This window comes from Carcharhinus amblyrhynchos, chromosome 10 (assembly GCF_965287045.1).
Source record: "Carcharhinus amblyrhynchos chromosome 10, sCarAmb.v2.hapA, whole genome shotgun sequence".
In the NCBI taxonomy this organism is placed as follows: domain Eukaryota; kingdom Metazoa; phylum Chordata; class Chondrichthyes; order Carcharhiniformes; family Carcharhinidae; genus Carcharhinus; species Carcharhinus amblyrhynchos.
Genome location: NC_137333.1, coordinates 43,197,247 through 43,211,216, shown reverse-complemented (window position 1 = coordinate 43,211,216; position 13,970 = coordinate 43,197,247). Strand labels below are relative to the sequence as shown.

The 13,970-nt window shown below is 40.8% G+C and overlaps 1 protein-coding gene across 1 annotated transcript in view; it reads left to right on the top strand.

Annotated features, from left to right (window-relative positions):
* The window catches only part of cfap300 (cilia and flagella associated protein 300), a 44,290-nt gene that overhangs the window by 8,373 nt on the left and 21,947 nt on the right, over nt 1-13,970 (top strand). Inside the window, exons 4-5 of the mRNA XM_080197876.1 lie at nt 3,043-3,209; nt 7,857-8,029. Coding sequence (XP_080054002.1) covers nt 3,043-3,209; nt 7,857-8,029 — 340 coding nt within the window. The remainder of the gene's footprint in view (nt 1-3,042; nt 3,210-7,856; nt 8,030-13,970) is intronic.

Sequence of the window (13,970 nt, the reverse complement as noted above, 5' to 3'; positions counted from 1 at the left end):
TCACAGATTCCAACCTTTAGCCAATTCAATTCACTCCACATGGTATCAGAAATGTCTGAAGGCACTTAAAACTGCAAAAACTATGGGCCCTGACAGTGTCCTGGCAGGACTACCAAAGATTTATGCTCCAGAATCAGTCATGTCTCTCGCCAATATAAAATAAAACTCTGCAGATGCTAGAAATCTGAAATAAAAACAGAAAATGAAAAACACAGTTAACTTTTCAAGTCCATACGAGTCATATGGACTTGAAACATTGGGCAAGACTTTTCTCCCACTCTACGGTGTGTTTCACGGTGGCAGGAGGTGGCACCGCTCACTGGCGACAGGATTTTATGGTCCCGCCATTATCAAAGGGGGTTTCCTGTTGAATGCATCCTTTGCTGCTGGAAAAACTGCAGCAGGGGTGCATCGGCAATGGGACCATAAGATTCCACCAGTGTAAATGAGGGCAAGGTTTTGGTGATTAACTCTGTTTTTCTCTCCACAGATGCTGCCAGGCCTGCTGAGCTTTTCCAACACTTTCCGCTTTTTGGCTCTAACAAGTTATTCCAGTATAAAGAACAACAAAGAACAAAGAAAATTACAGCACAGGAACAGGCCCTTCGGCCCTCCTAGCCTGCACCAACCATATTGCCCTATTTAACTAAAACCCCCTACCCTTCTGGGGATCATATGTGACTACTGTATCCGTTTCCACTACCTCTCCTGGCAACGAGTTCCAGACATTACTACTCTCTGTGTAAAAAATCAGCCTCGTACATCTCCTTTAAACCTTACCCCTCGCACCTTAAACCTATGCCCCCTAGTAATTGACTTTTCCATCCTGGGAAAAAGCTTCTGACTATCCATGCCTCTCATAATCTTGTAGACTTCTATCAGGTCACCCCTCAACATCTGTTGTTCCAGTGAGAACAAACCAAGTTGCTCCAGCTTCTCCTCATAGCTAATGCCCTCCATACAAGGCAACATCCTGGTAAATCTTTTCTGAACCCTCTCCAAAGCCTCCACATCCTTCTGGTAGTGTGACAACCAGAATTGAACACTATATTCCAAGTGTGGCTAACTAAGATTCTATAAAGCTGCAACATGACTTGCCAATTTTTAAATTTGGCCGATGAAGGCAAGCATGCCGTATGCCTTCTTTACTACCTTCTCCACCTGCATTGCCACTTTCAGTGACCTGTGTACCTGTACACCCAGATCCCTTTGCCTATCAATACTCCTAAGGGTTCTGCCATTTACTGTATATTTCCTGTCTGTATTAGACCTTCCAAAATGCATTACCTCACATTTGTTTGGGTTAAACGCCAAGTGCTATCTCTCTGCCCAAGTCTCCAACTGATCTATATTCTGCTGTATCCTCTGATGGTCCTCATCGCTATCAGCAAACCCACCAACTTTTGTGTCATCTGCAAATTTATTAATGAATCCAGTTACATTTTCCTCCAAATCATATATATTACAACCAGCCGAGGTCCCAGCACTGATCCCTGAGAAATGCCACTTGTCACAGCCCTCCTTTCAGAAATGCACCCTTCCACTGTTCCTCTCTGTCTTCTTTGCCAGCTCACCTCTGATCCAATGCAACATCACCTTCTGCACCAGTCTGCCATGAGGGACCTTGTCAAAGGCCTTACTGAAGTCCATGTAGACAACATCCACTGTCATACCCTCATCAATCATCTTCGTCACTTCCTCAAAAAACTCGATCAAGTTCGTGAGACATGGCCTGCCCTTCACAAAACCATGTTGCCTCTCACTAATACGTCCACTTACTTCCAAGTGGAAATAAATCCTGTCTCGAAGAATCCTCTCCAATAATTTCCCTACCACTGCTATAGTTGCAACACTGGAATTTACTCAACAACCGTCTTTGGCCAAAATATATTAAAATGAGTATTTTTTCTAAGCTTGTCAGCCCATAGTTTCTACTCATTAAAGTTAATGGAAGGAATGTCACATTCTGGAAATGCAGAAGGAGAAAACCTCAGCCTTGATGTTTGCTCAACCCAACAATATACTTCTCAGGTTAACTACAAATCATAGAATCAAAGAATCATAGAATCTTGACAGTGCAGAAGGAGGCCATTCAGCCCATCATGCCTGCACTGGCAATGATGCCACTCAGGCCCTATTCCTGTAACCCCACATATTTACCCTGCTAATCCCGCTAACATTAATGGACAATTTATCATGGCCAATCTACCTAACTCATACATTTTTGGAGTATGGGAGGAAACCTATGTAGACATGGGGAGAACATGCAAACTCCACACACACAGTGAACCAAGCCAGGAATCAAACCCAGGTCCCTGGCACTGTGAGGCAAAATCTGTTAAAAGAACGCTGCTTCTGCTGCTGATGACAGCCACATTAAATCCATTTCATCACAAAGGCAAGATCAGCAATTTTTAGGCAGTTTGGCCATGTGACGATGCTATTATTATGCAAACCCCATATCAGTTGTGTGAAATGTGTACAATAATGCACAATTAATAATAGTGCAATCTGACCTTATAATTTTTTATCCACGTAAGTGTGGCTTATAGCAATATCTGCAACGTCCTGGCAAAGCCTCCTTTTCATTAAGCAAAAGGCACTTGCTCACCAATTGTATTTACATTTAGTTTTGTTCCCAGTTTTTCCCCATTTCACTATTTTCTTCTGCATCAAATATGCTTTACCCCAGCTGAATATGTCCGGCTTATGTGGTGGCCTGCCTCTGGCAGAATTGCCCTTGAACTGACTGTTTACCGTGTGTAAGAATGGCCATGAGGTATTGCATGCTGTGGAGTGTGCCAGCTCTGAAGGCACAGTCTAAACTGGAAAGTTACTGAATGGCAATTGTTTGTGTGAGTCTGCATATTATTGCTTAATGATGCAGTGTACTGGAGCATCAGTGATGCACAGCAAGTTATTTAGTTTACTTAAGGGTAAATATTCATTACAAAATCAAATAAATAACTGTGTACCTTCTACGTAAATATGGGAAATTTATTTATGATCTGTCGCCATTTATCTTTAATTCTGTCATGGTAGGAACAGAAATTAAAAAAGTAGAGGCCGAAGAGGTGCCCTGCAGTCAACTTTCAATGTCATTCTTTGACTGTTTGTACACTGAAGGGATCGTGCAAGAAACAGGACATATTAGAAAGTGTTTGGATGAATTTTATGAGGATTTTATTATCTCTGATCAGCTTCGACAGGTAAGATATTCATGGACAGAAAATGTCATTTTGTGTTGGTAGTGTACAAAAATCATTAATTTTTCTAATGTAATGAATATGTTGCTTGTATCACAAGTAAAATATTGCTGGTTTCGGTCCCAGTACTTGAATTTGCCCAACACAGCTGAGATAAATTTTCACCTCTTAGCTTGGCTTTATTGCAAAAGCAGTGCATTTGTCAAGTGAGAGGAAGTATTGATATCAGTGATTTTAAGGAAACATGATTAATTGAATCACTGACCATAGTGTTATTGCTAGCATTTACATAATTAGGCAACTTATTGTGCTTACTCTGCTTTTCTACCTCCCTTTCCTCCTTTAAAACCAATCTCTTTGACCAGGATTTTGAGCATCTCCCCCTTAGTGGTCTTAAGTGGTTTGGTATGGCTCATGTAATGTGCTTTGGAATGTTTTACTACATTAAAGTCACTATATGAATAGAAAATGGTGCTGTTGTTATTGTTTGGACAGAGAGGGGGATAACATTTGGTAAGACCCAGTGGTGAGCACTGAGGTCCTGGTGCATGGTCAAGTGGAATTGATGCAGGCAGGATGCAAACTTTGTGCTGCCTGTTCACCTCCAGGATTGTGCAGCCCTGTGCTAAGATGTTGGACATTGCCTGCGCACATAGCAGGGGGCCTAGCTTCACATGACACAAGCAAAATCTGAAGAGCAGGCTGTGCAAGTAATGAAGGGGGAACTGCAATGTCACATAATGAACATGGTCTCTTCAATGCTGCAAAATTACAGACAGACTGGGATTCCATGAACTGATTTAATCATCTATTGGACAGGACTGCTGCACTCAACACCCTTCACATCAAATCCCCAATGGAAAAAGGGAGGACCCTCATGCAGAGAGCCTCCCTACAGAGGCCTCTGCCTCTGGATGGCAGAAGTCCCTCTTTATACTCTTTGAGCAAGCAATAATCAAACCAACAGACTAACTAATTGACAGTCCTTTAAATGGACACTAACAAAAGCAAACCATTAATGGAAACATAATAAGTTAAAATAATATTTTGGTTGGAGGCAGTACAGTGTCCTTTGATTGCTAAAGGCCTTAAGTTTACTGGTGTCCCTTCTTCAGGAACACCCGGTGCAAACTTAGCCAGGGAAGAAGGGCCAACATTTGGGTTGAATGATCTCCTCGATTACCTGTTTCCTAAACTGTTAATGTCCACCTTGCTCAGGTGCAGGAGCAGCCTGCCACTCTCTGCACTGGGTAACTGAAGATCAGAAACATAGGGTTAAAATGTAACCAAACATTGAGGCGCACCCCCTCAAATGTTCATAAAGGGGCTGCACTTAATGCATTTTACATACACATGGAACACAGGCTTCTCAAGGCTTTAGAAAATACAGGCAGCCTGGGAGTATGTGAATGACCTAAACCTGTGATTGCATGGCACTGTTGCATGCAATCTTCCATTTCACAACTCTGATGGATAAAGGGAGGATTCACACATAGATTGCCCTCCACTGGAGACCTCCCCAATCACCAGGCAATAGAAGACAACACCAAAGCATGTGCTGATGGTTGAGGAAAGTAAGGAAGTGGAGGGTTTGCTGCAGTGCCATACAGGAAACCCTTCCACGCAAAGGAGAATTACACAGAGGGAATTTCCACAAGATGGACCAAATTGTGGGAATGTAACAGATGCGTGATATGTGAGGTAATTCTCTCATTATATGTGTTTAAGATACTTAATTAATCAATAAGTGCCTTCCAGCTGTCTACCTTTAATTGTAACAGTACAGTTTATATGCTGTTAACAATATAGAATCCTTTTTCCATGACTGGGCACAAGTGATGCACACAGAGGTCATTTAAAACCACACTATTCTTTTAAAAAGTCCATTATCACTCATTTCTGACTAAAGGAACAATTCCTCTGACAACACAGTACTTCCATTAACTCTGCAGCAACAAAGCGAATATCAAAAGCACCTCATTTGAAAATTGAACGGGTGATGTCTTTAAATATCACTTTGGAGTAGGGGAATGATAGAAGCAAAGGGAGAGGTGGAAATTGTCTCTCTTGGAGCGTGTATAATGTAAAAGCATCTGCTGTGCACTTTCTGCACCAAGGCCTCTAACGCTGCATTGGAGAACCTTGAAACTTGCATTCTACCGCATTGTGCTTTCAGCACCTGCTTCAGTCAAAATGCACCTCACCTTAAGAGATGCAGGCCGACTTCAAGTAGTGCAGCTTAACTTGAATTTGTGTTAGCCTCACATGATTTTGTCCCTCCCCCACCTCCATTGCAGCCAATCAACAACATGCTTAATGCAGGAACCATTGAAATGAACAGACTGTTTGCATGCTGCCAGTGTCAGAAGACAGGGCATAGGTGAATCGTCCACTACTGTTGCCACAGCTGTATTCAGGCTATGTCCATTCAGTCGCCATGCAAACTCACACATCATTTGAGCTTCTAAGTGTTCATTTCTATAGAGCATTCTGTTGAAGCCAGTTTCCATGTGTGAAGGTGCAGTGTATTCATCTACTTTAGGAATCACTTTTTTCCTGAAGTCAACCATGTTCACAAAGTTAGGAAGCATGTTTTGTTTTGATACTGTAACCAATTATTTCTCCATCAAATGATAAGAAAGGATGTACATCAAGGGATTAACCTTGGCTTTGACACCACAACGCATCTACTGGTTGAAATGGAAAGTGTGCACAATTCCAAAGCAGCCCACTAAATTGAATTATTTGTTAAGGAATAAATTGATATATACAAAAGCTAACTGACTGGGATTTTTAGAATCAAAATATCCCTACAGTGCAGATGGAGGCCATTTGGCCTATCAAGTCTGCACTGACTCTCTGACAGAGAATCCCACCAGGCCCTTTCCCATAACCTCACATAATAACCTTGCTAATTAATCTCCCTACTGTACACATTTTTGGACTGTGGGAGGAAACTTACACAGACACGGGGAGAACATGCAAACTCCAGATCATCACCCAAGGCTGGAATCGAACCTAGGTCCCTGATGTTGTGAGGCAGCAGTGCTAACCATTGTGCCACTGCGTCATCTAGATGTTGGTATTTACCCTGTCCAGTATGTTCCTCCTGCAGTTCAGTTTCCCTTTTAAGTAGCTGAAAACAATGTGATGTGTACAAAACTGGATTTAAGAACATACTTATTTCACAGGTATATATGACCTAATTTCCAAGATGTCATTGTTGCTCTGATCTGGATTCGTTAGTATCTCCAATTTTAAATGTTCCACTGTTGATGTCTGTTCCTTCAGTTACTATCGCTTTAAGCCTGGAATTCCTTCCCCAGTCATCTCTGTTTCTCTCTACCTGTTCTCTTGTATGATGCTTCTTGAGACTATTCCTTTGGTCAAGCTTGCAGTCATCTTTTCAATGTAATGTTCCTGGGAAGCATTTTGGGATTTTTTACAAGGTTAAAGATGCTTAAGTACAAGATATTATTATGCCTCCTTACAGTAAAATTGGTCTGGATTTAGTGGGGGTTTAAACTGTGATCTGTCAGCATTTGCCACCTCCAAACAATGGAGAAAGAATCAGTGGATATGCCCTTAGGGAAATCATTATTGTTGAGTAATAAATAACCTATGCTGAGCAACAGAACCGATCTTTAAAAAATTACTTTATTTGTGGAGTGTCATTAAATATCTCAGTTATAATTAATTTCTAGATTTTTAAACTACTTTTTAAATAATATTTTTCAAATAAGCTTCTTCATAATATTTCAGCTTCTATCTTCACCCCATATGCATGTCCCAATCTTTATTTTGCTCTGTGTAAAATTTTGAACACGTATTTTGATTTGGTGCTTTTCATTTGCCAGTTAGCTGTCTGTGAGAGTTCTTTAATGTGGTTGGTTGCTCGAAGAACCTGATGACATCTGTGCAGTTCCATTGAGGAATTCTGATAAATATACTACAGTCCACTGCACACCAAGTATAGTTCTCACCATGTAAATTGATAGTTGTCTCAGCATGCTTTCTTCAAGGTCAGTGGCAAGTGCTCTTAGTTCACTGCCGACAGCAAAATCCAGGCCAGTTAGTTTTACATGCTCTTTCACAGTGCAAGTAATGTAGGTTTCCTACTATGCAAATAACTTGATCATTAGTGAAGCAATGTACATTGATAGATATCTGGATTTTCATGAATTATGCTGTAATGTGTTATCTGTGATTTGTTTTATCTTGTCAATGCTATTAATTTATTTTCCAACAATGCTATTTTATATTCTGTTACAAGAAAAATTGAATTCTGTCCCAAAAATGTGTCAATACAAATCAATATAATGAATTATTTTACAACATCTTGAACATTAGAGTCAACATGAAGCTTTTATCTCATGATACTGGAACATTTAAGAAACATCTAATTTGTCATTGAACAAGTGAGTCAACGCTGTAAAAGGAACAAGGAACCAAAACCATATACTGTATTTTATATCTTGAAATGACAGAGAAAGATGATGCACAAATAGAAAAATACTGTTTGAGAAATGTGCTGAATCATATCATGTGTCCACCATTCATCATGTGGGCAGATGAGTGAGATTTTATCTATTACTAATTTTCCTTTTAGTTGACCCAATTCCATACCTAAGTGTTCCATACTTAATTTAGGTATTACTATTGGAAGAATCTGATAAATATCAAATATTCAGTGATACAGAACGTGAGGAATTTGTCTTCCGCATCTTTAAACATCTGTGCTTGGGTGGAGTCCTCTGTCAGTTTGAAGATACAATTGATCCTTATCTGGAAACCACCAAGGCAGTATACAAGGAATTAGTCAGGTGGGTACAATGTGCTTTCAGATTATTTTCTTTTAATACAACAGTAGGAAGTTTCTAAGACCTCAGGTTGCTCATGTGCTTTTTATTCATTCAGGGGATGAGGGTATCACTGGCAGGACAGCATTTATTGCCCATCCCTAAATTGGCCTTGAGCTGAGTAGTTTGTTAGGTGTTTAAGAGTCAATCATGTTGCTGTGGGCCTGGAATCACATGTAGGCCAGACTCTGTAAGGATGGCAGATTTGTTTCCCTAAAGGACTTTGTTGAAGTAGAAGGGTTTTTATGACAATTAACAATAGCTTCATTAGATCTATTTCCAGATTTTTGTTGGATTCAAATGTCAGCATCTGCCACAGTGAGATTTGAACCCAGGTCCCCAGAGCATTGCCTGGGTCTCTGGATTACGAGTCCAGTGACAATACAACTGTGTCACTACCTTCTCTCATTGGGTATATTTGAAGACATTTTATCTTTCCGTTCTATGGAGATGGTTTGATATACCTTTGGCTGCATCCTATATCATACCAAAAGTGTTAGTATCTTTTCTCTCTTTCTCCTTTCATAATTCTTGTTTTTAGTTGTTGTTCCCCATTCATTTTATGACATACTCCATTACAGCAACATATTGAGGAAAGGCAACCTTCACTTTTATTTTATTTTATGACTGCTTCTATTGTGAGGGTGATTCAGAAAGCTGTAAATTTGCAACCATAAGCAAATCTGCTGGACCAGTGAGAAGGGGAACAGAAATCCTTCAGTCAGTGCTGCTGCATACATTTGTGCTGTTGCTGCATTTGCTGCCTAGCTGCTATCATTCTATGTTACACTTCCAGAAAAGATGCACACGTTACGACACATTAGTTTTGTTTCGTCATCATAAGTACAGCAATGGTATTGTCCTACATTGTGGAGCAATAGGAACTGAACAGAAAATTTAACTGAAGTAATCTGAACTGAATTGCCCTGAAAACCTTTGGGACATGTCAATTCATGCTGAGCAATTCCCTCTAGTGACATTAGACCCCAGTGGAGTCAGAGACAGGGCTTGGGGATTGGTTAGCGATGGTGGGAGCATGGTTCTGGACCACGAAGTATAAAGGTGCAAGAATAACTTATGTGGCTGCAGCTGAAAAATCTGATAACTGGAGGAGTGGACCTTGAGCAATTTAAACTCATTGAAAGATCTTTAAGTTTTGTTACAAAACTCACTCCTTTTTTTATTCCACGGGTTATACATCTGATAAATTCATCTTTTGCAAATTTGTATTGCACTGAAATCTCTTCAGCTCATCAAGTTATATATTGGTGACTAATGCTTCAGAAAAACTCTGTTTCTGGTTATTTGTAATCATTGTTTTTTTTTATTTGAAAAGAGATGGTGGGTGTGGGAAGACATAGCAGTAGCAATGCCTGATATTGAGGTCCAGTGAAGAGAAGGGAAAATCCCAGTTACGATTAATTCACTGCACCTCACTGGAGTTTTGCAAATACATGCACAACTGTAAATGTTTCAAAAACAAAAGGTAATTACAATATTTTTACTTTTTTTTTAATGTTGTTACATTACTAACAAACCTTTCCAGGACATAATAAAGTACTGGGAAGTGCTTGGCAACAATGACAAAGTAGGAAGTGTAGCTAAATGCATTTTGTTTTGTTTCCTATTTATAAATTCTATTGTAAATTAAATTTGGTGCATGGGTGGTTGGTTTTATTAAAAACCCATTGTGATTACATTCAATAACTGATAATCTTGTGGAGAGCATTGTAGTTGGTATTATCATGGGTTACATTTATTTATTTAGTAATGCAAAGTCCCTAAGCCAAGCACTTTCTTCCGGTCCTGCTGTGTTGAGTGCAAATAGGCCTCTGTTGAGTTGTGGATTGAACACCCTTCTATGAAGTGGTGCACAGTTTGGTTTCTCCCACAGGGGCTAGTCCTAATGCCCCATCTGTGGAGGTTGACCAAGCAGGCGCCGTAGTCGGCCCTGACCATGTTGAGGGTGGATAACACTTTCCTTGGAAGGTTGAAACCAGTTAACCAGTTAGGGTTGGGTTCAAGATCAGGTACTTGTTTGTTTTGTCCAATGCTTCCCATTCTTTTGTCCAGGTGGAATTTGCATTGAAGTCCTGTGAGGGAGGGATTTTCCAGATCCCCTCCTTGATGGGAGTCATACCTCGGGTGGGCTGTACAGTTCAGCATGAAGTGGCGGGTGGGGGACATTGCAGATTTTTTCTATCATTTTTGGGAGCAATGGATCAATGTTCACGTCCCACCAGTACCTAGACTGGCCTGGTGTAGCTGGTGATTCTAGCAACAGACTAAATTCCAAAGCAAACTTCATGGTAAGAGTCCACACAAGGAATCCTAGTCAAAGTCCCAAAGCCAAAAGGAACAAAGGATACATGAGGTGTACGCTTCCTTGAAATCTCATATTACCAAAAGTTATGGCCAAAGGACGGAAACAGCTAGTAAATGATTGTTGTGCTTGTAAGCCACATGTTCTGGATTTAGTACACGGTTTTGTTGATTACCAACATTTAAAGTCACTTGAAGGTGCTTAACCAGGTACCTGCAGATTTAAATTCAAGTGCTGATTACATCCAATTTTAGTTGATTAGTATACGTATTGGTCATGTACGTTTTGACCTGCTTTTTGTGGACAGGATATAACTGAGCAGTTTTCCACATTGCTGAGTAGATGCCAGTTTTATGGCTGTATTGGAAAGCATGACTAGGTGCAGGTGATTCTGATGCACAAATCTTCAGTGCTATTGCTGGAATGTTGTCAGGACCCAGAGCCTTTGCAGTATCCAATGCTTCCAGCCATTTATGTGGACTGAATCAAATTGGCTGAAGATTGTATCTGTGAAGCAAAGGAGGTCAAATTGGATCATTCACTTGGCATTTCTGGTGAAGATTATTGTAAATTCTTCAGCCTTATCTTTTGCACTGATGTGCTAAGTTTTCCCATCATTGAGGAATGTGGATATTTACGGAGCCTCCTTCTACAGTCAATTGTTTGATTGTCCACCACCATTCATAATTGGATGTGGCAGGACAACAGGGCTTAGATCTGATCCATTGGTTATGGGATCGCTTAGTTCTGTCTATTGCATGCTGTTTCTGCTGTTTGATGCACAGATAGTCCTGTGTTGTATCTTCGCCAGGCTGACACATCATTTTTAAATATGCCTGGTGCTGCTCCTGGCATGCCTTCTGCCCTCTTTATTGAACCAAATTTGATCTTCCGTTTGATGGTAGTGGTTGAATGGGGGGCATGCTGGGCCATGAGTTACAAATTGTGGTTGTTTATAACTCTGCTGTTGCAAATGGCCCACAGCACCTCAAGGACGCCCAATTATTAGTTGCTAGATTTCATATAAATCTATCCAAATTAGCTCATGATAGTGCCACAGAACACTGTAGGCTTTCTAGCAAATTGATACAACCAATGGGCTGCCTAGGCTGTTTCAGAGGGCATTTAAGAGTCAACCACACTGCTGTGAATCTGAAGCTACATGTAGGCCAGACCAGGTAAGGATGGCAGATTGCCTTTCCTAAAGGATAAAAGCGTCAGCTGGGTTTTTATAACAATGTTTTCATGGTCACTGTTGCTGAGACACTTTTTTATTTCAGATTTATTAACTGAATTTAACTGCCTTTGTGAGATTAGAACCGATATCCCCTGAGCAATAGCTTCGTCTCTGGATTACTCGTCCAGCAACTTTACCACTTCGCCACTGCCTCTTAATGGCTAATTAAGGACCTTTTCCCAACTAACCTCAATTTCTAGGCTGGTGGGTGCAGGTAGGGTGAGAAAGTGGCATTACATCTTTTTCCTATCCTGGGCGGGAATGGGGGGTAGGAGGGGACGCTTCACGCTGAAAATCCCCTCAGAGTTGGGTTGCCCTCCCCCATGAGCCTTAGAGCTCTGGAATTTGCCCCACCCGGCTCCCGCTGATGTCACAATCATGCCCTTCCCGCCTCTGGGAGTTACCTTTTCGAAGGTCCCAGGACTTGGTTCCAGACTGAGTGCTGCAGTACCACATCTGGCACTGGAGTTTGAGAGTTGGCAGCTGCACATTAGGTCCTGACTCTGGGGATGGTGAGAGCAGATTTCCCACCATTTTTGAAATCTTCCCTTTTGAAAAATTATTTTTCTGAGTATACCTACAATTGCATTCCCTAACTCTTTTCCCAATATTTGTTCAGAGACCAGTCTTCTCTTGTGAAATTCCTAGGGTTGTTACCCATTAAAAATGACATAAGTGCAAGTTGTTGTTAATTTGCCTGAGATTCTGTGCTAAATCCTAACTCCTAAAACAGGTGGGTTTAGGTCAGGTGAGACGTTAAAACATTACAAATCCCAAACCATTTCCAATCAGCCCTGTTTCAGGTTTAATGGAGATAGGACAAGGGGTGGCCATCTAACCATGCCCAGGAAGCCGGTTGGCCATTTAAATGTTTTAAATAGAATGGCACTTTCTGATTTTACCAGTTTTGCAAGTTTAACCTGGCCACCGTATTTCTCAAGCAGCAGAAAACCTGGCAGCATAGGAGAGCCAAGGACAGCTTCAGAGAGCAATACCTGGTCCACCGTGCTACCTCTACCTCTGCCTAGGGTTAAAGGTTAGACATACCTACCTCAGGGTCAGAGATCGACACCGCCGCTTTCCATAAACAACTGCAGCTGACCTCACTCCCACTCCATGCCCTCACTGACCCCTCCTCCCCACTCCCATCCCCACACCCCCACCCCACTTCCTCTCATGCATCCACTAGCAACAGCAGCCAACTTGCCTGGATCTAAGGCTTGCTTCTAAGAACTTTCCATCCAAATGGAAGTCAAGCTTACATTCCACATTGAGTGAAAACTCAACTTTTCAAACAGAGACTCCTCCAAGATAAATCAAGTTAGTTTCTGTCTGACACTTGAAGTGGGAACAGAGTTTTAGTACACTTCAGTGCATGTTAGTCAGATATAATACTGCACTACAGGCAGATAGAATAGGACATAATTCAGTGATGTGCACTTTAAAATAAATCCCTGGATTTAGTCCCCAAACAATGAGATTAGCATTTCATTTCAAGTGTGAATTCATATGATGAGACTAAGATATAAATATTGGAGTGCAAAGTTTGAAATTTTCTTTCTACTATTTTGACATAGATATCAACCTGTTTAAAATACATAACATACTGCTTCAACTAAAATAACCCAGAAAAGAACTTCAGGCAAAGGCATTAAGCATTTGTGCATAATGTCAAATGGCTAATATCATGGCAGATTTTTTAAAATATGGCTGGAATATGGCCCTGCCAATGAGAATGGAGAACTTGTTGCTCAGCCAAATCTCCATTCACTGCAGCAGGACCAGCGAATCCTAGTTGCAGGCAAGGTCAGAGAATTCAGATTATTGCCGGTGAAACTTAATTTGAGATTAACTTTCATCCTTTTAAGTGATATATATTTTTATTTGAAACTTGCAAGTTTAATATCTAATGTTGTAGTCTTTAACATCCTGAAACATTCTCTTATTCAATTTCCTTTATATTATTTCTGGAATGTTATCAGATTTTGCTTCGGTTTCTCCACTTCATATCTAAGACAAATGATGCACTTTTAGGAGTCACATGGCTTTTGGTAGAATGGAGTTAATGTAGATTTATTACTGTGCTTTTCCACTATAAGGACATGTGTTATTTGCATAGGAGCACATTTGGCTTACATAAAACCGGGCTTTCCATAGTGTCTTAATGATTTTTAATTCTGGGCAGAGAGGAGGACCCCAACACTGGCTCCGTCTCAAATCTGTGTGCGTCTGCTGTCTGATTTCACTCCATCCTATTGCTTTTCAGCACTCGGGTGCCCATGACTTTGCTTCATCCCCACTACATCCGACCACCACTTGACACTTTGTACCCTACTGAGCAGTCT